General features: G+C 41.5%; 1 protein-coding gene across 7 annotated transcripts in view; it reads left to right on the forward strand.

Annotated features, from left to right (window-relative positions):
• SFMBT2 (Scm like with four mbt domains 2) overlaps positions 1-18177 on the forward strand; it is a 563685-nt gene extending 545508 nt beyond the window's left edge. For all 7 annotated transcript variants that reach the window (XM_029615682.1, XM_029615688.1, XM_029615685.1 and 4 more), the window contains 3 exons: positions 6724-6969; positions 7320-7448; positions 17379-18177. In XM_029615682.1, coding sequence (XP_029471542.1) covers positions 6724-6969; positions 7320-7448; positions 17379-17519 — 516 coding nt within the window. In that variant the 3' untranslated portion in view covers positions 17520-18177. The remainder of the gene's footprint in view (positions 1-6723; positions 6970-7319; positions 7449-17378) is intronic.
• The last annotated feature ends 8428 nt before the right edge of the window (positions 18178-26605 follow it).

Raw genomic sequence — 26605 nt, forward strand, 5'->3', positions numbered from 1 at the left:
GAGATGGTGTCTGGTATTAGCAGGAGAAGTCTGGATGGGATGTAGTCTGATGGGTGTGATGAGGGTTTCATTTTCTTCAATGCAGAGAGTATCTCTGATATAGAGAATAGTTCGAAGGATTGTAGAGAAGTGTCTTTGTTGTGATGGAAGTATAGGTTTGATGGATCTGACGTATTGGGTCTCAGCTGTGTTATCAGGTTGGAGATTTTATTGCTAAAGTAGAGGGCCAGTTCCTCAGCTTTTTCTTGTGCTAGGTTTGCCGGGATGCCAGGAGTAATGGTTTGTGTTAAGTTAGATACATAGGCAAATAGGGCTTTGGAATCGAAAATAATGTGGTGGATCTTCTGTGCAAAGAAGTCCCTTTTAGTTTTTAATGTGGCGTTTTTGTATTGGTGTAGAGCGAGTTTGTAAGCGGAGAGGGAGGTCGGTGTTGGTGATTTCCGCCATTTGCTTTCCTTCTGTCTGAGGGAGTGTTTGCGTTTTTGAAGTTCTTCGTTAAACCAAGGTTGTTTTTTGGAAGTGTTCTGTTTGAGTTTTTTTGTTGCCAGTGGACAGAGTTTGTTGTTTGCTGTTTCTGTTATCTTGTTCCAAGAGTGAAGGGCTGAGTTGGCTGAGGTGATGTCTATGAGTGGGAGTTCTGGGACCAGATGATTGTGTAATTCCTCTGATGTGCAGGATTTCCTGTATATAAATTCTGGAAGTAATATTGCTCAGTCTCTTTAATTAAATATTAAATATTAAATATTGCTCAGTCTCTTTAAATTAAGATTGAAGACTTACTCCGTCAGAATTCACTTAAGTGCTATTGCGGCAGATCATCAACATTCAGAAGATCTTCCAGTCATTTGCCATCCCATAGTGCTGAAATTCAGTAAAGGTCTCTACTGTCTTTGTCCTCCTATTAAGGTCCTCTCTGCTCAATATGATCTCAATATTGTATTTTCAAAATTAACTTATCCTCCATTTAAAATTTTAACATCAATTCACCTTAAATTTATTTCTTGGAAGGGGCTGTTCTTGATAGCAGTAACTTCAGCCCGTAGAGTGAGCAAGCGTCAGGCCTTAGTAGTACAGGCACCCTATACACAAATTTTCAAGAATAAGGTAGTATTCTACCTAAAGTAGCTTCTCAGTTTCATTTGAATCTGGTCATATTATTACCAGTGATTTTTCCAAAATATCATTGTAAAGCTGAACATGCTTCAGACTGCAGAAGAGCACTTTTATTTTATTTATTTATTTGTTTGCTTTTATATACCGACATTCGTTGGGGTACATCACATCGGTTCACATTATAACAGGATAATAGCATGACGGAAGTCGTACCATTTTTACATTGTAACATTAAAACATGCGTAGGAACAGTTTAACAGTGAAACACAGGTTAACAATTTAACAGTGAAACATAGTGGAACGCAGGGACATTAATTGTATATAGTAACAATTGAGGAGAACTTTATACATGGAGGTTTTTGGTTTGTTTTTTTATGTCTTATTATATACGGTGAGGCTTTCTTGTGGGGTAAGGGAGGACAGAGGAGAGGGTGGGAGGGGAGGAGGAGTTAGGTCGCTAGTTGGTAGGCTTTCTGGAACAGCCATGTTTTGAGATGTTTTTTGAATGTTTGGAGAGAGGGTTCCAGTCTGAGGTGGGGAGGGTAGCTGGTTCCAGAGGGTAGGACCGGCTACTGAGAAGGAGCGTTGTCTAGTGGAAGACAGGTGGGCAAGTTTTGTGTGTGGAATGACCAGGAGGCCTGTGTTTTGGGAGCGTAGGCATTTCTGGCTTTGATGAAGTTGGGGAGGGTTTTTAGACCATTTGGTTTTATGATTGTTGATGGTTTTGTGTAATACAGTGAGGTTTTTGTATTGAGATCTGTGTGAGATGGGGAGCCAGTGTAAGGCTTTTAGAGTAGGGGTGATGTGGGAGGATCGGTTGGAGTTTGTGAGGGATCTGGCTGCGGCGTTTTGGAGTAGCTGAAGTGGTTTAATGGTCGAGGTGGGTAGACCGAGGAGGAGGGAGTTGCAGTAGTCAAGCTTCGAAAGTATGAGGGATTGGAGAACTGTGCGGTAGTCGTGGTGGAAAAGAAGTGGTTTGAGCTTCTTGAGGATTTTTAGTTTGTAGAAACCTTCTTTGATTGTGTGGTTGATGTGTTTCTTCAAGTTGAGGGATGAGTCAAGGTGGAAGCCTAGGTCTCTGATCTCATTGGAGAGAGTGAAGGGTGGCTGGTTGGGGGAGCAGTCGTTGCTAGAGTTGGAGGTGTTTTTGTTTGATAAGAGGAGGATTTCGTTTTTTTTGTGGTTGAGGGTGAGTGATATCTGTGTGAGGAGATTTGATATTTGTAAGGAGAGCGAGGTCCAGAGAGAGATGGTGTTAGTTATGCTTTCTTTGACGGGGAGGAGAATCTGGACGTCGTCAGCATAGATTTTACTTAGAAATGTCCAGACCTTACAGAAAATCTCCTTAACGACCCAATTAAGCAAGGACTACCAGTTAAAAAGCAAACCCTCTCTACCTACCTATTTCCTACAGCTTTGCTACTTCTAGAATTCACTTTTCTGATTATAGTGAAAGCTCATCAAATACACGCAACTTCAACTTCAGTAGCACACCTTGGCTCTCCTTCAATTCAAAAGATCTGCAAAACAGCCACCTATCCATACTTTTGTCGAGCATTACTGTCTCAAAGAGAACCCTCGCAGGGATTCTAGTTTTGGCCAGGCCATTCTTAAAAAATTATTTAACTAGAAGCTTCAACTCTCCCTCCATCTTCTCTTCTGTTGGGTTACAATTCTTTCATAACCAACAAAGACAATATTCTAATGCAGCCCTCAGTTTGGGAATCTCCACTCATGTGGTTGAATTTACTCTTGCTTGTCAAAGTTGCATACCTGTAATAGATGTTTTCTGCAGGCAGCGGGACAAATCAGTCACACAAGTTCAAGCTTATAGGGTCATTCATCATATCGCATTAGGGCCTTATAGCAACTAGGTAGAGAGTGCATCAACTAACACAAGAGTACATTATACAAATCTCATCTTTGTGTCCCTTTCCTCATTCCATATCACATCAGATGTTCACTGATGTGTACTGTGCTGTTTGTACCGTTGACTGTGCATGTAAAACTGCCCTCAAACCCTAGACCACCACCCAAACCTCACCTTGAGTTACTAGTTTACACTCATAAAGTGGTCTGAATAGTTGACTAATATGAGAGCCTTATAAAGAGTCTCTCTCTCTCAAATACCTGTCTGGGCACTTTGCAAGCTGTGAAGCCAAAATATCATGGCTGCTATAAATTTAACACGCATTGCGGTAATGCAAAACGCTAAAATACTGTGCATTGCAGTAACTCCCCCTAGCCATGCCCCTTTTTTATCACGGGTGCTATTCAATGGAAATTTATAGCAAAATGATGAAGCTAGGCCTTAGTTTGTGAAATGACTGAGGATACTCGCACCACAGCTGAAGTACAGGAACATTTGCATGAGCTGGGTCTTTCTGATCTCTGACAGTGCACACTGTAGTGACATTGCTCACTTGTGTGACTGAGTTGTCCTGCTGTCTACAGGTAAGCAAATTTGCTAACTTTTAAAAGCTCTTCCTCATTATGCAGGGGGCATTTGACCGGAATCCTTTTTTTTTTTTTTTTTTTTTTTTGTACTTGCCAGCTCCCATTTGCAAGTTTGTTCACAGTTTGCCCATTGCATTGTGGGTTGATTTTTGTTTGTCTCTTAAAAGATGACCATCTCATGTTTTTGTTGAGTACTAGTGTAAATGAAGACTGATTTTCCTTCAGGAGATTTATTTTGGAATCAACATATGATTTAAGAATCGGTACTTTTTTAACAATTTGAACGTTGTTCTGCAGTAGTGTAATCAGAAGCAAAACAAAAGGTCCCACTATCACAGTAGCACATTGAAAATATTTTTAAAAGACAGAATCTTTTCATTTTTATTAGTGGACAGTTCTTCTGGCCTCTGGGCACATCTACCTGGAAATCTTTCTCCTATTTTATATCCCTTCCCAACTCACTTGGCCTAGTCACTATACTGTTACTACTTATTTCTATAGCACTACTAGACATAAACAAACAGTCACTGCACCAACAGTTCTTAGCCAGGGACCATGCACCAGGGGCGCCTTCGGGATCCAGACAATTGCAGACTAAGTCCAGCCAGTAGGTGGCACCATTGCTTGATAACTAGGACTCTTTCCCCACTCTCCACAGCATCCTCCGCTCTGGCTGGCCCAGAGAAAGGAAGACCAGACCTGGGAATTGAACCTAGCTCTCCTCTACATGGCAGTGCACAGCATGATCACTAAGCCACTGAGCTCGCTTCAAAAGAAATGTTGCTTCCAAAATCATAGCCTCCAGTGCCTAATGGTAGACAGTGGTAATTCAGGCAGACTCTATTGCACATGTTAGGCTCCTTGCAACAGATTATAAAGAAATCTAATGCTTCAGCTCAGCCTAGCATGCAACAAATGTTAAAGATAAAAATGAACTTAAAAAAAAAAACCTGGTAAACATTCCAGTAGTCTCCCCTTTTTTCCTATTCATTTCATGGAAATTACCCTAACAGGATAACATGAGAAAAATGCTTTAAAATAAACTGACAGCCCTAATAGAATAAAATCAGAGTATAGGAATCTTGAGCCTAGATTTGCTAAAAAACAGGTCGATCCAGTAAAGTGTGCTCTGTCGGAGCGCACTGTCACCCTGCTCTGGACGCGTGTTTTCCCTTACCCCTTATTCAGTAAGGGGAGGAAAACACGCGGCCCACCCGCGGCACCTAATAGCTCCCTCAACATGCAAATGCATGTTGATGGCCCTATTAGGTATTCCCGAGCGATCCAGTAAGTAAAATGTGCAGCCAAGCCGCACATTTTACTCTAAGAAATTAGCGCCGCCCAAAGGTCGGCGCTAATTTCTTCCGGCGCCAGGGAAGTGCACAGAAAAGCAGTAAAAACTGCTTTTCTGTGCACCCTCCGACTTAATATCATAGCGATATTAAGTCGGAGGTCCCCAAAAGTATAAAAAAGTAAAAAAAAAAAAAAAAAAAAAATTTTGAATTCGGCCCGCGGCTGTCGGGCCGAAAACCGGACGCTCAATTTTGCCGGCGTCCGGTTTCCGAGCCCGTGGCTGTCAGCGGGCTCGAGAACCGACGCCGGCAAAATTGAGCGTCGGCTGTCAAACCCGCTGACAGCCGCCGCTCCAGGCCAAAAGGAGGCGCTAGGGACGCGCTAGTGTCCCTAGCGCCTCCTTTTCCTCGTTTGCACCGCGTCGCCTAATTTAAATACTGGATCGCGCGCACCGGCGAGGGGCCGGTGCGCGCGCCGGGAGAGCGGGCGTTAGTCCGCTCTCCCACGGACTTTACTGGATCGGGCTGAAAGTTTGCTAAAAAAATTGCAAAAAATAGTGCCCGCAATAAAAAAAAAAAAAAAAAAAGCATGGTTAGGGTAATTTTCCTGATACTGCATTGCATAGCTGTTTTACTGCATTGCACCCAGACAGGCTTTTATCACATTTTGGGATGCTGGCGAAAGCAATAGATGCTTTCATATAAGTAAACTATTTATACTACTGTAAGAGGGGCAACTAGAAACTTGGGGTGAGGTTTTGGTAGTGGCTTAGGTTTTGAGGGGCAGCTTTACATACACAGTCAGAGGTACAAACAGCACAGTAGACATCAGTGAAGATTTTATTTATTTATTTAGCAGTTTTTATATACCGATGAACGGTGGGAACATCTCATCGGTTCACATTCAAACAGAAATCAGTAACAAGTGCTTTACATTGTAACAAAGAACATTAGATAATACAGATTAGGTAAAATAGGAACGTTTCACAACTTATGAAAAACATACAAGGCCTATAAATGTGATTTAACAAGAGTAATACTATTTACAGAAGTGTCGCGAAGACCAGGGGGGGAAGAAATCGTGGGAGGAGGGAGGCGTTAGGGGAAGGAGGAGAGTTGTTCAGAAATTTGTATTGTACACTCGACCTAACTTGATAGAAGCTAGGTCGAGAGTACATTGTACAAATCTCATCTTTTTATACCTTTCATCACTCCAAATCACATAAAATCTTCACTGATGTCTAATGTGCTGTTCATACCTCTGACTGTGTATGTAAAACTGCCACCAAAACATTACCGCGAGTTCAGAATGGCCCCTCTTACAGTGGTATACAAAGTTGCCTAATATGTCTGCCTTCCCAGAAGCGCTGTCTCTCTCTCCCTTCCCGAAATGGGATTTGCGATATTTATTGCAAATCCCGTTTCAGGCATAATGCCAGGAAAAAAAGATGTACTTATTTCTGGCGTTAAATCCCATGACAGCGTGCATTACAGTATCGCAGGCAACATTAAGCACCCTTCATTTTCATAACCTCTGTCCAAACTCCTCCCATTTGACTTAATTTTAAAAATTTGCATATGGATCTTGTGATGCCTTATCGCATGCATTATGGAGGTCAGCATGGGCGTTAGGGCCCTAACGCCCGTAATAAAGCCCTAATGCGATTGGATGAATGACCCCCTTGGTCTGCAAAATAATTTTCCTAGGAATTTGAGTAAAAAATCATTAAAAATTTGAGAAAAAAATCATTAACAACTGAAAGTGAAGGAGGCTTCACTAGATGTACAGTATATCTTCCTTTCAGAGTAACATAGTGTGTGCTACTTGATTCCCATTGTAGCTTGTTCCATTTGACTGCAGGAAAGTGAAGACGAGGACCCTGATGCAGTGGAAGATGAAACTGGGAGTGAAGAAACCAGCTCTGAGCTCCGCGATGAGCACACTGACACCTCTTCGGCTGAGATATCCTCAGCGAGACCTAGGAGAGCAATGACCCTACGAAGCAGCACAGAATCCGACAGACCTCTCCCCACTGTGAGAACAAGAAGAGGCCGGAAAGCAGGAAGTTGTTCATACAATGAAGGGACGAAGTGTCCAGTCAAGCATGTGAGTGCACACTTGTACCACTAACTTCTAAGCTAAACCGCCTTTTGTGTTTTGGTATCCAGAAGTGCAGAAGCATCGTGCAAAGTTCCTTCAACATGCAATCAGTTTTTTCAGTTGTAGTGTTTTACTTGCTTATGGATTTGATTATAGAGCATGGAAGATTTTCTCCAGATTCTTACAGATGAAAAGGTAACATGATCTTGATTGCCATTTTCAGCATAACATCAGAATAATATTAGCCCAATGCCTGTGTAAATCAGAATTGGACACTAGTTAATTGCTGTATTGTTTGACATATTTTGGTCCAATAGGAAAGATTTTATTAATATATTTTTTTGCTGCTATTGTAGGAAATTAAACAAGAGAAAGAAGAGAGTCTGGTCCTGAGCAGTAACCCATTGGAATGGACTGTGCTTGATGTTGTCCGATTCATTAAGTCAACAGATTGTGCGCCTCTTGCAAAAATATTTAAAGAACAGGTACCTTACTTCATGTTACCAATATTGTATCTAAGAACATAAGTCATGCCATACTGGGTCACATCAAGGGTCCATCAAGCCCAGGATCCTGTGTCCAACAGTGGCTAATCCAAGTTACAAATCCCTGGCAAGTGCCTAAACATTAAATAGATCCTTATTGATTAATAGCAGTTTATGGATTTCTCCTCTAGGAACTTATCCAAACCTTTTTTAAACTACCATAATAATATCCTCTGGCCATGAGTTCCAGAGCTTAATTATGCATTGAGTGAAAAATAATTTTTTCCAATTTGGTTTAAATGAGCTACTTGCTAACTTCATGGAGTGCCCCATAGTCCTTGTATTATCTGAAACAGTAAATAACCAATTCACATTTACCCGTTCTAGACCTCTCATGATTTTCTAGACCTCTGTCATATCCCCCCTCAGCCGTCTCTTCTCCAAGCTGAAAAGTCCTAACCTCTTTAGTCTTTCCTCATAGGGGAGCTGTTCCATCCCCTTTATCCTTTTGGTTGCCCTTCTCTGTACCGTCTCCAGTGCAACTATATCTTTTTTGAGATGTGGCGACCAGAATTGTACACAGAATTCAAGGTGCGGTCTCACAATTGAGCAATAGAGGCATTATGACATTTTCCGTTTTATTCACCATTCCTAACATTCTGTTTGCTTTTTTGACTGCTTTGGCCTTTCTTTGATTTGAAAGATCGTGCTGCTACTAATCATGTATTGCTAACAGCTAGATAAGATTACTGTAATTCATTATACCTGGGTTTGCTGAAAGTTAGCCTCAAGCAATTACAGCTGTTGCAAAATATGACTGCAATATTGCTAACAGGAAAAGTGTAAAGTGATCATAATACCCTGGTTTTGCATGAGTTTCATCTGCCTCTTTTTGAGGCCAGACTATATTTTATTGTTTTCTTTTTAATTCATAGAAGTTTACATTCTATGGTTCCAAAGTACTTGATTGACTGCATGAAATGTATGTGCCTTCTAGAGCATTAAGCTCCTTTCAGCAAGAGCTGTTTGTTGTTCCCTCATTAACAATGGGATACCTCAGCTCTACGAAGAAGCCAGCTTTCAGTTATACAGGCACAATATTATGGAGTTTGCTTTCAATTGAGCTGCATAAGGAAGTTAACTATTTAGAGGTCCATATTCAAACGGATTTTTCCAGCTAAGTCCCAAACTTAACCAGACAAGTCTGACCTTTAAATATCTCCTCCTTCTAATGTTCCCTCTAAGGATTGGGATGCTGTGTTTAAAAATGTTTGCTCATGAGGAAAAATGTTTGGTTACATTATCCTGTGAACACTACTTTCTTTGATGCAAAAAAGCTTATCAATTTTATACTCACAGCAACCCAATCCTTAAAGGGAACATTGGCTAAGTCCCTTAAAATAATTGCCTAATCTACTAACAGCAGTTAAAACAAATTATGTTAATGAAAAAATATTTTCTGCAAGAACATTCAAAACCATTTTCTGCATGCAAATTAAATTAATAAAGAGCAAGAATCATTTTCATAGCAAGAATTAAAATTACACAAGAACTGGACATCTACAATACAGACCCTAACTAAATACAGAATAGAAAGACCATAAAGTATAAATAGAAACGTGCCGACAAAAACTGTACTGGAAACCATAAGCCTGACTGTATTATGCAGTGCAATAATAGAAAAACAGAAACATCATTCCACACAAAATATCAAGCAATAAAATCAAGAGATACAAAACAACATTCATAATATTAAAACCATACTAATAAAAAGAATAAATATGTCAAAACAGCTGATGAACATCCAATAATTTAAAGAACTTGCATAAATTCGTTCTAATATTTCTCAAATACCAATTACATATTTCAAAACATCTGATGAATAAAACATCTAGTAATTTAAACATGTTCTAATATTTCCCCTCAAAAAAAAATATTTTCAAACAGAAACATCAAATTACACCTAATTAAAATTAATAAAGATTTAAAAATCTGCTTGCCATATCTGGGATCTTTGGATTTCCGGTCACCCTGAGATTGCCATGGATTGGGGGAGGTAGGGCCGCACAAGGAGAAATTACTACTTATCTGATAATTTCCATTTCTTTAATGAAGGCAGGGTAATCCACGACCTGCACCAGCAGATGGAGACGGACAAAGCTGATGTCACAGTATATATATACCCCTGCACTGACATCAGCCTACCAGTATTCTCTGCAAAAGCCAACTGTGGACAACTAAACAATACAAGAGTTACAACCATTGAAACACTCAGTTAACAGGAAACACAGAGCTCAAACAAGCAGTGTAATATCACTAATCTAGGGACTGGATCTGACACTTACCAGTAATCCCCAGAAACGCAGCCACTTAGGAGGACAATAGCACCACCATCCGGCAGCCAGGGACAGAAAGGTGGATTAACCTGTCTTCATTAAAGAAAAGAAAATTATCAGGTAAATTTCTTAGCATCAACAAGTTAATCCATGACCAGTGGAATGTACCATAACTACTCCCGAACAGGGCGGGAGGCTGCCCGCAGTCCAATCAACACCGTATGCGCAAAGGTTGAGTCCTCCCAGGCTTGCACATCCAGGCTGTAATGCCTGGAAAAAGTGTATAAGGAGGACCATGTCACAGCTTATCAAATCTCAACGGGACAACAATCTAATCTCCACCTATGACACTGCCTGGGCCCTAGTGGAATGAGCCCTAACCTAACTAAGCAATGGCTGCTGAACATCCACATATGCGGCCGTGAAAATCTCAATAATCCAGCAAGCTATCATAGCCCCCAGCTCAAACTGGTTATCCCCACCATGGAGTATTAATAGCCAGTCCATCTTCCTGGGAGGTTTAAAAACCTCCAATACCTCATTTTAAGCCGCTTGACATCCAAGGTCTGTAACAGACAATATTCATCCACATATATCTCCCTGTCCAGTGTCAGCACAGGAATCGATTGATTCAAGTGAAAATCTGATACCACCTTTGGCAAAAAGAGACGTAACAGTTCATAGCTGGACCACCCCCGGAGTCACTTGCAGAAAATTTTCCTGGTAAGACAGAGCCTTCAGTTTGGAAACTCTATGCATAGAACACTGTCCTCAAGTAAGTGACCTCAAGGAGAGGCTACGCAGTGGTCGAAAGGTGGGACCCACCAGAAAATCCAGAACCAGATTGACTCCCCAAGGGGGAATGAAGATGCTTCACCCCTTTCAAGAACAGGGCCACATCCAGATGGGCAGACAAGGGTTCCCTATTCACCTGACCTCAGACACAGGCAAGAGCTGCCTCCTGTACCTTCAAAGAATTAAGGGCCAAGCCCTTAACCCATCCTGCAAAAATCCAAAATGATCGGGATCATACCAATGATCGGGATCATACCAAGCCTCAAAACACTCGCCAAACCCAAACATAGGCTAAGGAAGTGGAGAGCTTTCGTGCTCGAAGCAAGGTGGAGATCACAGCAGTAGAATATCCACTCTTCAACAATTGAGCCCTCTCATAAGACAAAATTGAGTCTGATCATCGTGAAAAATAGGCCTCTGCTGTAGAAGATCCCTGTGGACCGGTAATCGGAGAGGGGAGCCCGCCAGGAGCCTCTGCAGATCTGTATACCACTACCTCCTAACCCAATCTGGTGCTACCAGAAGCACTAACCCTGTGTGTTTCTCGATCCTCCGAATCATTTTGCCCAACATGGGCCACGGGGAAAAGGCATATAGAAGCTTGCCTTCCGGCCACTTCTGCATGAGGGCATTGATGCCTAAAGACTTCAGATCCCTCCTGCAACTGAAGAAGCAAGGAACCTTAGCATTGTGTAATGTTGCCAGCAAGTCCAGAAACAGGAGGCCCCAGCAGCCCACTATGAGCTGAAATGCTTTGTTTGACAATTCCTATTCTTCTGGATCCAGACTCTGTTTGCTGAGAAAGTCAGCTCTTACATTGTCTTTTCCTGCAGTGTGTGAGGCTGAGATCTCCTAAAGATGTACTTTTGCCCATTCCATGAGTTGGGGTATTTCCTGCGACACTTGCTGGCTCTTGGTTCCTCCCTGGCGATTGATGTAAGCCACCGTCTTTGCATTGTCCAACAACATTTGGACTGCTCTACCCTACAAGCGGTTGACGAATCACAAGCATGCCAACCAAATGGCATAGGCTTCCAGCCAATTGATGCACCAGAGAGAGTCCTCTGAAATCTAGTGCCCCTGTGCTGTCAACTCCTGACAGGGAGTCCCCCCAACCCTAGAGGCTTGTATCAGTCAAGAGTACTAGCCAGTTCGGTGTTCGTAGGGGAACGCCCTTCCTTAGATGATCCACTTGCAACCACCACCTCAGTTGGATGCTGATCTCCACCAGTAACTGAAGCCATATTGAGTAGTCCTGAGACTGTGGACTCCAACATGCAAGCAGTGTGCGCTAAAGAGGATGCCTTTGCGCCCTTGCACAGGGAACCACCTCTAGGGTGGCTACCATCAATCCGAGCACCTGTAGATAATACCATATCGTCGAGCGTATTGTTTCAGTCACTAGTCGCACCTACACCATCAGTTTTTGAATGCGGATCTCCAGCAGGAACACCCTGCCTTGCTTTGTGTCAAAAAGAACACCAAGATATTCCAGTGTCTGAGATGGCTGCAGATTGCTGTTTGCTAAGTTCACCACACATCCTAGTTCCTGTAGCAAGGAGATCACCTTGCACAAGGCCTGGAGACTTTCATGCTGGTGGTCGAATTAGCCAGTCCTCTAAGTACAGGTGAATCAGAATGCCATCCTTTCTCAACACTGCCGCTACCACTACCATGACCTTGGCGAAGGTTCTGGGTGCGGTGGCCAAACCAATGGGGTAGCACACTAAACTGATAATGTCACTCCAAAACTGTGAAATGCAGAGAACCATTGATGTTCCAGCCAGATGGGAATATGCAGATACACCTCTTGACAAATCCAGAGACATAAGAAATTCCCCTGACTGTACTGCCATTATCACCAAGCCTAAGGTTTCCATGTGGAAATGAGTCACTCGCAAATGATAGTTGACTCCTTTGAGATCAAGGATGGGGTGAAAGGAACCCTCCTTGAGTACAACGAAATACATTGAATATCAGCCTGTATTTTCTAGTGACATGGGCACTGGGATCATGGCCCACAGGCTGAGGAGCCTTGACAACGTACACTCCACTACCTGTTTCTTCTGCAGAGAGCTGCAAGGAGACACCATGAAAACACCCCGAGGAACGTTGAGAAACTCCAGAGCATAGCCATCTCTTATCACCTCCAGAACCCACTGATCTGATATGATCTCGACCCATCTCTGATAAAAAGAGACAGACGACTCCCTATCTTCTATTCTCGGGGGTGGGTTGCACACCCTTATTGAAGGGGTCAGGTGGCACCGCCACTCGAGCCCACACCCCATTTGGGCTGACTGGGACAAAGGACTAAGACCTACCCAAAGGTCAAGCCCTCTGAAGGGTTGAAAACGTTTGAAACCTCTAGCATGACCTATCACACCAAATGAGCGTGACACTTGCTTTTATTCTCTTGTAACCGAGGAACCTGGGATTCACCCTACTTATTGGCCATTTTTTTCAACTCACTCCCAAACAAGAGTGAACCTTTAAAAGACAATTTCATAAGATTAGATTTTGAAATTGTATCGGCTGACCAATTCCTCAGCCATAGCTGACGCTTGGCCGCTATCACCGAAGCCACCCCTTTGGCAGAAGTGCGGACCAGGTCACAGCCCAAAACCACCAAAAAGGCGGCTGCCAGTTCCATCACTACCCTGGAATTCAAACCAGACTCATCAATTTCTTGAGAGAGAAGAAAGCAAGAGTGAACCACAAGAGAGCAGCAAGAGGCTATCTGCAAATTCATTGCCACTGCCTCAAAAGCCTGCTTAAGATAGTCTTGATTCTCCTATCCTGTGCATCTTTTATTGCTGCTCCCCTTTCTCAGGGTTAGTCATCCGCTTGGTGGTGGCACACACCAGCACATCCACCAGCAAATGCTCTCTTGTCGCGAGATCCAGGGGGCACAGCGCTTCCAAGGCTCGTCCCCCTTTAAAATTAGCAGCCAGGGCGCCCTGTTCAAAATCAGTCAGTTCTTGAGTAGTATCCATAATGCTTTTCAAAAACAAACTAAAATGGGGATTCTTCTTTGGCCCAAACATAGAATTAGCACATGGCACCCATAGCATCTTCAGTGTCTGGGAGATCAGAGCCGGCAACTCATCTCTATGAAAGAACAGCAACATTGTTCTAAATGGCTCCAACCCCAGAGGAATTTCCCCATCCTCCAGGGAGTCAGGATCACCTTCATCATCGATGCTATCTGGGACCCTATCAGTGTGACCTGCAGCAGGTCTAGACGTATTCCAACACTTACCTGCGGCACCAGGCATGCGGGGATCCACATTCTGCAATCTTGAACTCTTAGGTTTGGCCAACTCCGCCGACTGTGCCTAAAGAAAGGAATGCAGTCCTTGAAAAAAGTCCCCCCAAGAAAGGGTAGAAGGATCAATACCAAAATCAGGGGGCGTTGGTCCTGCACCCACTGAGTTGCCTTCCCCTGCTGACGAACCAGTTAAGGGAGCCCCCAAACTAGGCGAAACCTCTTTCAAGTCCCCCTCTGGTCTCATTCCCGCGTCATGCTGGGAAGGACCGGGCTGAGCAAAATCAGCCAGAGATAACTCTCCCTGAGCTTCCAAGTAGCGCTGACACAAGTTAGAGGGGACACCAGGCCGAGATACCCAAATATGGCAAGCAGCACAAAGGGTAATGTGCTTAGGCTTCTTTGCTACCTGCGCCATGGATAAACACCCACAGCAGCACGCTCCCAAAAGCATCTTGACAATTGTGCGCCCAACTGCACTTTCGCACAAGCAAGCCTGGACAGGTTGCCCTCTGTCCAATAAGCGCATACTACGGATACCTAAAGTTTAGGCACCCAATACACGGTCCAGGTAGGCGCCCAACCCGGGCGCACAAGCGCGAACCAACATCAGGCACGGTTTCACAGCAGACTCAAGTGTAGAAAAGGGCATGAACACCGCCGCGGCCTACCACCCGACATCTGAGCAAAGTCTGAGAGCAGGGCCTAGCCAAAAGGCTGCTCAACCCGCCAAGCTGCCACGAGTGAGTCCCCCAAGCTCCCTTGGAGGCGGGAATGGATGTTGGATCGGTGCGCCAAGGCTCAGAGACCAGAAGGGGAATGTATACCCTCACTCCTTTTATTTATTTATATATAGATATATATATATACACATATACATACACACACACACACACGTTTACTCTTTACCTGAACTCAGCCTGTCCCAGCAGAGTATAGAGTCTGTCTCCAGCTGCAGGGGGGAAAGGGCAAAGACCTTCACCACCACGCTCTGCTTCCTGCACCCACTAGCCTCTCAGCTATTTCTCTGTCTACAGCTGACCATGCTGGAAAACCAGCTACCGGACCAAGGTACTCTGTTTAGGGAGGGATCTTCATAAATCACCTCAGGAAAACTCGACTGAGAGAGGAACTATAAGTTATCACCACAGGAAAGTAGGGTAAACTAATTTCCTTCTTTTTTTTCTCCTTTTAATTTTTTTTTTTTTTTTTTTAGCAATCCCCAGTAGGAAGATGCACATCTACCATCTGTTGGAGGAGAATACTGGTGGGCTGATGTCAGTGCAAGCAGTATATATACCATGATGTCAGCTTTGCTCTGTCTCCATCTGCTGGTAGAAGTACATAACCCACTGGTTGTGGATTAACCTGTCTGAATGCTAAGAAAACTCTCTCACTGATACATTCATTCTCTCTCATAGTCCCTCTCTCATATACATACCCATGCTCTCTCACACACTCCCTCTGTGAGGAAGAGAGAGCCTGTGTATAAGAGAGGGGAGTGTGTGAGAGAGCAACCACAGGCTCTCAGACAGACACACATACATACATACATGAACACAGGCTCTCACACATACACGCTTTGACACATGAACACAGGCTCTCACACATACACGCTTTGACACATGCATACAGGCTCTCACATAGACATACACACAATGCACGCAGTCTCTCACAAAGACACTCCACACATGCACGGCCCCCTCGTTTCTTCGGGCCATGGTGGGATGAGCTCCACACAGCTTTCGCCATCCTCCTGTTCACTTCGGGCCATGTTGGAATGAGCTAATCCATGGTACTGCCGGTCTCTTCATTGCTTCAGGCTGCAGTGGGATGAGCTCCACTGCAGCCCCCGCCAGCCTCCTGTTCACTTTGGGCTGTGGTGGGATGAGCTCCACCACAGTCCCACAGGTCTTCCTGTCCTGGGAGGAAAAGCTGTACACAGCCACGCATGCTCATAGGCTAGAGGGAAAATTGCCTCATTCCCCCCAGCCCCTAGACTGGCCAAGTTTTAGCTAAAATCTAGCTGGGTGTTCCTGAGTGAAACATTATAATTAGTAGTAAAGCTCATCCTGTGCCAATTAAAAATATTACCAAGTAGTTTTTCTTGAACTTCTTTAAGCTGCATCCCTGTAATTCCCATGAGCTCCAGGGACATAAGACTACTCATAGAAACATAGAGATGACAGCAGAAAAGGACCAAATAACAAAGGAGAATTGCAGTTACTCTGATTAAAGAATTTCAAACATAATTACTTGCCTAAATGAAAAGTTTTATGGTTAAGTACTTATGAACTTTTGAATTATTGCCCAGTGGTACAGCTTTCAACAATCAGATGCAGCCATCTATTAATACCCTGCCTATTTATCTATCACGTTTTACATTTAATATTTATTTATTTATTGTTTTTGTAGCTTTCTTTGTATGTTTTATATTATGGTTTTATGTTTTTTATTGTTGATGTTCTGTTATCTGCACACGATGTTTGTTTTTTTTACTGAATGGGAGGACTACAAGACGTTTTAAGTAAAACAATAATTAAATAAAATAACTGTTCTATTCATAGAAGGATTTGGATGAAAGGCAGTAAGAGAGCTGGAATTCCTTGCATAGAGAGCAGGTCTGGATGACAGGCAATAGTTCATGCTCCCTTTTCTGCTGCATATTATTTTTCTTGCACCTCCCCAGTTACGTGAGATCTGTGCACTCACTGTTGTTCAGTGTGTTTAGTACTTCTCAAAGAGCTGTGTAAAATGACACTTAGAAGGGGGACGGTTTCACTGCTGTTCATTTTGTTTTTTTATATCATCTTTAAACAGTTCAGTTCCTACATTCACTTGAGATATATATACAGTTGAAACAACTGACAACAGAACTAGCAGCTAAGATAATAAATATAGCTCATGAAACATGTCTGATTTGTGCGAAGAAGTAGCTTGCACTTACTTGCTTTAATACATACTGATGCATTAACTAGTGGCAAGGTTGCTTGATGCCATGTACTATACTTGATTAAGTTGGGATGATTGGGTGCTTTAGTACCACTGACATGTGAACTGAATCATTGAATATGCAGGCAAGGAAAATTAAGATTTTTATTTTAAAAGCAAAATCAGTAGGCCTGAGAGGAAAGGTTGTCCCAGGACATTTTGTAGATGCAATAACACATTCCAGGGTGTGCCTTAACTAATTTTGATGCGCCCAGTAACTACTGAAAGGACTCGTGCTTTTGCCTATCAATGCATGGAGGACATGCCTCAAAATCCCTTCCTACACACCTGGGCATGTGCGCATCACAAGCGTAATTAAGGACACCCATTGGAACTCATCAGTACTCAGAAGAGGTAGCTGTACTAAATAGACAGCCTTAATAGCAATCATGTTTAAAATGTTTAAATATTTTAATATGAAAAAATGTAAAATCTGCAAAGCCCTAGTAAATATAAAGGAGCTAGCAAGGCCATGCAGATCTCAGATTGCAGTTGCTTGCTCTGTAGAGAGTGCATAATCATGTGTCTGTTTTTCTGCAGGACATTGATGGCCAAGCACTTCTGCTGTTGACACTTCCAACTGTTCAGGAATGCATGGAGCTGAAGCTGGGCCCAGCCATCAAGCTGTGCCATCAGATTGAGAGAGTGAAAGTGGCTTTCTATGCACAATATGCCAACTGACACTTTTTTCATTCTTGATCAAACCAGTCTTTTTCATCCAAACAAGAAAAAACAATTTCTTCTAAGAAATGTTGAAAGAAGCACTGATAAATGATGTATATAAAAATACGTTGCTTAATATTTCTGTATTTTTAAAGCACATTAGAAGACTGCAAAAAAAAACTTTCCAAAAAATGAATCTATATTATGCTGTATCGGATGGATAGGATTGCCATAAAACAGCCACAGGTTTGGTTCTCTTTATTCTGAAAGCGAGGTTTCTTACAAATGGTAAACACATTCCATTCAGGAAACAAGAGGCATCTCCTTGGACTGATTTCTGATATGTTCAATCTTTTACCAAACTTTACACACTTCTTTCATATTGAAATGTGTGTGATCAGTTTTAGAGTGATCCATGGCTTAAGAAAAGCTTTGACTTTTGGGATCAGCACATCATTATATGTATTTTTTGATTTGCTTTATGGATAGATATATATATATATATATATATATAATATAGTTGTTGCTGTTAGGTGGATAATATATTGATGAGATTATTAAGGATTTCTTTGAACTGTGTAAAACTTTTGAGCAGATGATTCGCACTCATTCATGTATTGCAGAGAAATTTATAAATGAAGAATACTTTTTTCCTTTAAAGTCAGTAGATTTTATTGACAATCGAACAGTTAAAATTAAAATTTCATTTATGTGCACTTCTATCAGCTGATCCTAAAATGAATACATATTGTTAAAATGTGGTTGTAAATGAATAAGATTCTATACCCAGCAGTAAATATTAAATTCTATGCTGACTTTTTATAAATTCATATCCTTTTAATAAAATTAAGTTAATAATTGGTGAAAATGAACTCTCCCAAGTATGGTTTCCTATTTTCTTACTACTTCATTTGCCGTCTTCTAAAGAAGTACAGAAAGTTTTGACAATCTGACTCTGTTAGGGCCTGTATAGACGTCCCAGCGTACATAGAAAGGTACAGAAACCTAAAAAGTTAATTCAGCTGTGCGAAACGTCTTCCCCTTCCTCTTGTTAAATAGGAGTATACAAAAAACAATAGCAGCTATTGAAGAATAGGTACCCAACTATGTATACACAAAAGCATAGAGAAAAAAACCCATATTTATTCATTATTAGATTATTTTAAAAAGGTGAAAAGCCAGTTCATATATCGTTTGAGCATTTCAGTTTGTGTGGTTTTGTTATCCAGGCTAATTTGTTGTTTCTATAAGCACTGGCCAAAACATCCATACTGTTTTCAATTATTTCTTTTTGTTCAAGCCCTCTTAGGCTTCCTCGTAATTGTTTCATTTCAAAGTGTATTATAAAATCTCCTTAATATGATAAGTCTTTGCATGTATTTCAGTTACATCATAATGTTTCAGAACCGCTCCGCAGTCTTCCCTCCAGATGTATTTTATTTTTAAAAAATTGAACGCTCTACAGCCTCCAGACACACCCCAAGCAAGCTTCTTCATGGGGAACAGAAAGTAGATGACACTTATCATATACCATTACGTTCTTTGAGCATGTGCTTCTCCTGAATTCGGGGAAAAGATTTAGGTTGCTAGATTTAGGTTGCTTCATCACTAATTCTGCAAAATAAATACATTTGTTATAGTTTCAAATATTCATCACATAACTATTCATGACTCCAAATTCTTCATAGAGAAATTCTTATCAAAAAAACCACCAAATATGAAATAAATAAAAAAAACAGCTTGAAAATTACCTAGATGTTCACTTATATAGATTTATCCATTCCCTTCCTTTTTTGCTGACTTACAGTCCATCAATATAGTTAGAAAAATTAAAATATCTAGGCCATTCCAGGTGGTTCTTCCAAAATTCACATCAAGAAACTACCTAATGTAGAAAGAAACAATGTAAAATCGCGTTTGGCATAGAACCATTCACTTCGACTTCATCAAGCATTAGGGAGACTAACTGGAAAATGCATAAAATTGTTAGTCTCCACCCCTATAACAATAGCCACCATTCATCATGGTTATGAGATTTAAATATATAAGCCATTCATGCTTAGAGACTGATAAATATATGGGAGCTATCTTAGTTCACTTGCGACAATATTATAAAAACGCCTCCGATTCTATGGCAAGATTTACAACTTTAGGGGTAGATTTTTAGATGCGCGGGACCTGGCACTTGCACATGGACATGCGTATTTATAATCTCTAGTATTTAACCATTCCCGGAACAATTGCAATAATATACCTAATTCTGTCCAAATTAGAAAAATATTGTCTTTGAATCGAACCCATAGCTTGACATGGTGCCAAAAAACAAGATTTATATATATGTAGATACATATAGGCATGCCACTGAGACAATTGCAGAGAAGCTCAAGAGGGTTTGCATAAAGAAAATAATTGAAAACAGTATGGATGTTTTTGCCAGTGATGACCGAAACAAATTAGCCTGGATAACACCAAGGTGGAGTCCAAAGATGTATGTTTGTAGATGTAAATCGGTTATTTACTCTTTCGGATAGTAGAAAGACTAGGGGGCACTCCATGAAGTTAGCATGGGGCACATTTAAAACAAATCGGAGAACGTTCTTTTTTACTCAACGCACAATTAAACTCTGGAATTTGTTGCCAGAGGACGTGGTTAGTGCAGTTAGTATAGCTGTGTTTAAAAAAGGATTGGATAAGTTCTTGGAGGAGAAGTCCATTACCTGCTATTAAGTTCACTTAGAGAATAGCCACTGCTATTAGCAATGGTAACATGGAATAGACTTAGTTTTTGGGTACTTGCCAGGTTCTTATGGCCTGGATTGGCCACTGTTGGAAACAGGATGCTGGGCTTGATGGACCCTTGGTCTGACCCAGTATGGCATGTTCTTATGTTCTTAACTGGCTTTTCATCCTTTTTTAAATAATCTTTTAATTAATTGAAAACAAAAACTAACAAAAAATATAAAATGAACAAATAAGGGTTCCTCTTTTATGTATATATAAATATGTATATTTATATTTGTGTGTGTGTGTTGGAATATTGAAGAGTGAATGAAAAGGGTAGCTTCATTTCATGAAGTTAGTATAGAAAAGATAATAGTGAAAGATAAAATAATAAAGCTAACTTGAAATGCTAAACTACCTAGCTCTTTAGTATGCTTTGATTGCCCTCTTGCTGAAGCAGTTCCCTGACATCACAAGACAAGACAAGAGTGGTGTAACTACAACAAACTGTAAACCTCAACACAAAAACACACCCAGACTAGCTATTGATGCCAAATCCAATCAACATTACTTCATATCTATTTTCTAGGACTCGGCTAAAGTAATGACTCATAATCCAAGCTCTCTGAGATGCCATGGTAGCATCCATTGGTTTCATCTCCTCTTGCTTTCTATAGATCTCACACCTCACCCTCTTCCTCTGATCAGGGCAGATGATGACAGATAGATGTTATGGAGCATGATGCACATGCAGACACTGCTTGCTTTCCTGTGAGTTAAGATATAAAAACCTCTAGTGTGGTCCAGACAGTGAAACTAAATTTTCAAGAAGCCAAACATCCACTTAATTGCTTTGGTGAACCAATAGCCACAATTGTGGTACTCTTCTGGGCAAACAGATGGATGCTAGAATAGAGTTAACAGCAAGAACAAGAGAGAATTATTACCTACAACAGGGCTTCACTAAACTGTTCTGGGGACCCCACAGCCAGTTGGGTTTTCAGGATATCCACAATGAATATGCATGAGATAAATTTACATTCCATCGAGATTCAGTATATGAAAATGTATCTCATGCATCTTCATTGTGATATCCTGAAAACCCAACTGGCTGTGGGGTCTCCAAGACAGGTTTAGGAAGCTCTGACCTACAATGATGGCTCCTAATATCTTATTGAAACACCAATAATACATGCAAACTTGTCCTTTGATCAACGAAAGTAATAATATTGTAAAAAAAAGTATCTAAACTTTTATCTATTCAATACCCAAAAAAGCTTTTCCAATATCTTATATTTTATATTTTTATAATTCATAATTAGTAATTAGTATTTTGGATCTTCATACCACCCTGCGGATACCAAGCTTACTTTTGCTTGTATTTTCACCGCTCAGGGGTCACCTTTAATCATTGGCCCTTTTGAAATACATTTTTTTATATATATACTCTTTTTTTGAAATTTTTCTTTAAAAAAATTGCGAATGCAGTTATTAACATTTCAGGCTGTATGTTAACTCAGACCAAGGAAGAAGTATTGAACAAAGGGTTAAATTATATCCTCACTCAGAAACATAATCCATTTCAGTTTCGTTGCGATTTTTTCAAATTTATAAGACAACTTCAACGAAAAATTTATTTTTCCCGATATCCATAGATTCCAACAACAACATCTCTTGTGAAATTGAAATCAAAATGGTGTCCACCACCTCCAGGTGATGCAGCGATTAATACTTTTCAGGAATTAGTACTGTGGGATATACAAAAAATTGAACAAACAAAGAATCACGTGTTTTTTAATATGTCTCAGTCAGAGTCCTTGGTCCTCAATAGTTTAAAGAGCAGGAAGGGATATAGTCATCAAACCTGTCGATAAGGTAGGAGCAGTGGTATTATGAGTAGACAACAGTATTTACAGGAAGCATTTCGCCAGCTATCCAATACTGCTTTTTATCAAGAACTCACTCGGGATCCTACACATGACATGATTGATGTGAAAGGACTAGTTGAGAGAGGTCATGAACAGGGTTATCTTCCTAATGCGGAGAGGGATTTCCTCATTAATAAAAGTCCAAGAATACCTCTTTTTTATATAGTCCCAAAGATTCATAAAACCTTGAACGATCCGCCGGGTAGGCTAACAGTATCGGCAAATGAGTCGGTATTAGAACCAATCTCTATATTCTTGGATAAAATTTTATAACCATTTGTACCATTGGCCCGCTCCTATGTGAAGGATAGTTCCAGTATGCTACAAGTTTTGGCTACTGTGACTATACAGCTGGATTGTTTATTGGTGACCATGGACATTGAATCTCTATATACCGTGATTCCACAAGAACAAGCCATATCCGTTGTTTCCTTGAGTAAAAACTATTTCATGTTTGAAGAAAAATTTTTCCTCCAAGTTCGGGGAACGGCTATTGGTGCGGCCATGGTACCAGATTTAGCAAACATATTTGTCACAACATTTGAGTCAACTTATATTTACGATTGTGCATGGAGCCAATATTTAACATGCTGGAAAAGATAATCGATGATATTTTTATAATTTGGAATGGCCCAGAGTCAGCATTATTGGATTTTCATACATGGTTAAATTCGCTGGATACATGTCTCAGATTCACCATCAACAGATAACTTACTTGGATACACTAGTTTTCAAACAAGATTCCTCTTTAAGAACAAGTTTATATCATAAACAGAATGTACGAAACAATCTTCTACGATTTGATAGCTTTCATCCGGTTAATTTTAAGACCAATCTTCCTGTAGGTCAGTTTTTAAGACTACGGAGATTATGTATAGACCGAGCAGATTTTAAAATCCAAGCAAAATGTATGGCAGATCGATTTTTGCAAAGAGGATATCCGGTGTCATGCGTGAAAACTGCCTATCGTCGAGCTTTATATGTCAACAGAGATTATTTATTTTTGAGGAAATACAGTGGACTGTTTTAGAAACTGTATTACCACACTGGAGAGGAAGGGATCATCTTAAGCGACTCAGGCAACATGAACAGAGATTGATTTTCCAATTCGCCAAAGGGTTTGAATAAGGAAATTGAGTGGATCCAATTTATGTAAACGCACTAATGTCAGTTGCCATGGTTATAAGCATGTAGGACAGTCTGTCAATCACAGTACGTAAATAAGCACGTGAAGTACGTGGGTTACACATAAATAGACTCGCTTTCAGCCAGGTTGTGCCTAAGTGGTAAAGAAGGTCAAAATGGTGGTAATGTTTGATAAGGGGTTTGCTAAGTGATTTATAATGAGGTCCATGATGTGCATATTTTTACCTAAAGTACTTCTATTGCAGAAGAGATTTAATGGACCTAATTTTTGACTCTTTGGAGCGGATAATTTGTTGAAGATTTGAAGATGATCAAATATCTGGAGAATCTTTGAAGCAGTAGGACGTGCAAACATCTGGAGAGTCCCTGAGGCAGCAGCACGTGAAACGTGATATCATGTCAGACTCTGGATCCCAATTAAGGAGGAGTATTGCATTCGCAATTTCTTTTAAGAAAATTTTCAAAAATAGACTATATATACATACAAATATTTATTTCAAAAGAGCCAATGATTAAAGGTGACCCCGAGTGGTGAAAATACAAGCAAAGTAATGCTTGGTATCGACGGGGTGGTATGAAGGTCCAAGATACTAATTACTAATTATGAATTATAAAAATATAAAACATAAGATATTGGAAAAGCTTTTTTGGGTATTGAATAGATAGTTTAGATATATTTTTTACAATCCTACGGGCGGATTTTAAAAGCCCTGCTCGCGTAAATCCACCCGGATTTACGCGAGCAGGGCCTTGCGCGCCAGCGAGCCTATTTTCCATAGGCCGCCGGCGCGCGCAGAGCCCTGGGATGCGCGTAGGTCCCGGGGTTTTTCGAAGGGGGCGTGTTAGGGGCGGGACTGGATGATGCGGTGTTTCGGGGGCGGGACCCCGGCCCGGGGGCGTGGTCCAGGCCCCCGGGTCGGAAGACGGTACGCCTGCAGTCCGCTGGCGCGCGTAGATTTACGTCTGCTTCTCACAGGCGTAAATCTAGGAACAAAGGTAAGGGGGGGTTTAGGTAGGGCCGGGGGGGTGGGTTAGGGAGGGGAAGGTGAGGGGAGGGCGAAAGGAAGTTCCCTCCGAGGCCGCTCCGATTTCGGAGCGGCCTTGGAGGGAACGGAGGCAGGCTGTGCAAACAAAAGTACGCGATTGTGCTTTTTTAAAAAATCTACCCCATAATATCTTATCCCAGGACAACTGGGGAATTTTTGACTTGTATAATAATATTTCCTTTGAAAAATTATATTTGTTTGAAATGGTACCATCCCCATCCTAGAAGTTTTTCATGCTGCTTAGAAGAAGCTGTGACTGGAAGAGAAACAGCTTTCCATCACTAATTGTAACAGCAGGAGGGAGAGACAGCTCTACACCACTAATCAAAGCATTTAACAAGGAGCAGCAACTGCATCAGTGATCAAAACAGAAATAAGAAGTGCCAGCTCTGCACCACAGATCAGAGAAGAAGTAGGAAAGGGGAGCTCTGTGAATTCTAGAGCCTAATTGTGCATTGAGTGAAAAATAATTTTCTCCCATTTGTTTTGAATGTGCTACTTACTAACTTTCCTTGTGTAGGGGAACCATTCCACCCTTTTATCATTTTGATCGCCCTTCTCTGTACCTTTTCCAATGCAACTATATCTTTTTTGAGATACAATGATCAGAATTGCATACAGTACTCTTAAGTGTGGCCTCACCTTGGAGCAATACAAGGGAATTATGACATTCTCCATTTTAGTCTCCATTCCTTTATTAATAATTCCTAACATTCTGTTTGCTTTTTTGACCACTGCCACTGCCGCACACTGAACAGAATATTTCAAGTTATTGTCCACTATGTGTGCCCAGGTTCTTTTCCAGGACAGTAACTTCTAATATTTTTTTTTTTTGATGTGGTAGACCTGACTGACAAACTGAAGAGTAGTAAATCACCTGGACCGGATGGTATACACCCCAGAGTTCTGAAGGAACTAAAAAATGAAATTTCAGAACTATTAGTAAAAATTTGTAACCTATCATTAAAATCATCCATTATACCTGAAGACTGGAGGATAGCAAATGTAACCCTAATATTTAAAAAGGGCTCCAGGGGCGATCCAGGAAACTGCAGACCGGTTAGCCTGAGTTCAGTGCCAGGAAAAATAGTGGAAAGTGTTCTAAACATCAAAATCACAGAACATATAGAAAGACATGGTTTAATGGAACAAAGTCAGCATGGCTTTACCCAAGGCAAGTCTTGCCTCACAAATCTGCTTCACTTTTTTGAAAGAGTTAATAAACATGTGGATAAAGGTGAACCGGTAGATGTAGTATACTTGGATTTTCAGAAGGCATTTGACAAAGTTCCTCATGAGAGGCTTCTAGGAAAAGTAAAAAGTCATGGGATAGATGGCGATGTCCTTTCGTGGATTGCAAACTGGCTAAAAGACAGGAAACAGAGAGTAGGATTAAATGGACAGTTTTCTCAGTGGAAGGTAGTGGGCAGTGGAGTGCCTCAGGGATCTGTTTTGGGACCCTTACTTTTCAATATATTTATAAATAATCTGGAAAGAAATTCGAATGAGATAATCAAATTTGCAGATGATACAAAATTGTTCAGAGTAGTTAAATCACAAGCAGATTGTGATAAATTGCAGGAAGACCTTGTGAGACTGGAAAATTGGGCATCAAAATGGCAGGTGAAATTTATTGTGGATAAGTGCAAGGTGATGCATATAGGGGCGGATTTTAAATGCCCTGCGCACGTAAATCCAGCTGGATTTACGCGCGCAGGGCCCTCGCGCGCCTGTTTTGCATAGGCCGTCGGCGCGCGCAGAGCCCCGGGACGCGCGTAAGTCCCGGGGCTTTGTAAAAGGGACATGTTGGGGGCGTGTCCTAAAATGACGCGACGTTGCGGGCCTGGGGGCGTGGTGCCGGCCCGGGGGTGTTGTCGAGGCCTCCGGACCAGTCCCCAGGTTGGGTGATGGAGCGCCAGCAGCCAGCTGGCGCGCGCAGATTTACGTCTGCTTTTAGCAGGCGTAAATCATGCAACAAAGGTAAGGGGAGGGTTTAGATAGGGCACGCTGCCTGTTCCCTCCGAGGCAGCTTCGAAATCGGAGTGGCCTCGGAGGGAACAGGCAGCGCGCGCTGGGCTCGGCGCGAGCAGGTTGCACAAATGTGCACCCCCTTACGCGCACCGACCCCGGATTTTATAAGATACGCACGGCTACGCGCGTATCTTATAAAATCCAGCGTACTTTTTTTCGCGCCTGGTGCGCGAACAAAATTACGCGCTCGCGCAAAATTATAAAATCTACCCCATAGGGAATAATAACCCAT

The sequence above is a fragment of the Rhinatrema bivittatum genome, chromosome 9, assembly GCF_901001135.1.
Source record: "Rhinatrema bivittatum chromosome 9, aRhiBiv1.1, whole genome shotgun sequence".
Classification (NCBI taxonomy): domain Eukaryota; kingdom Metazoa; phylum Chordata; class Amphibia; order Gymnophiona; family Rhinatrematidae; genus Rhinatrema; species Rhinatrema bivittatum.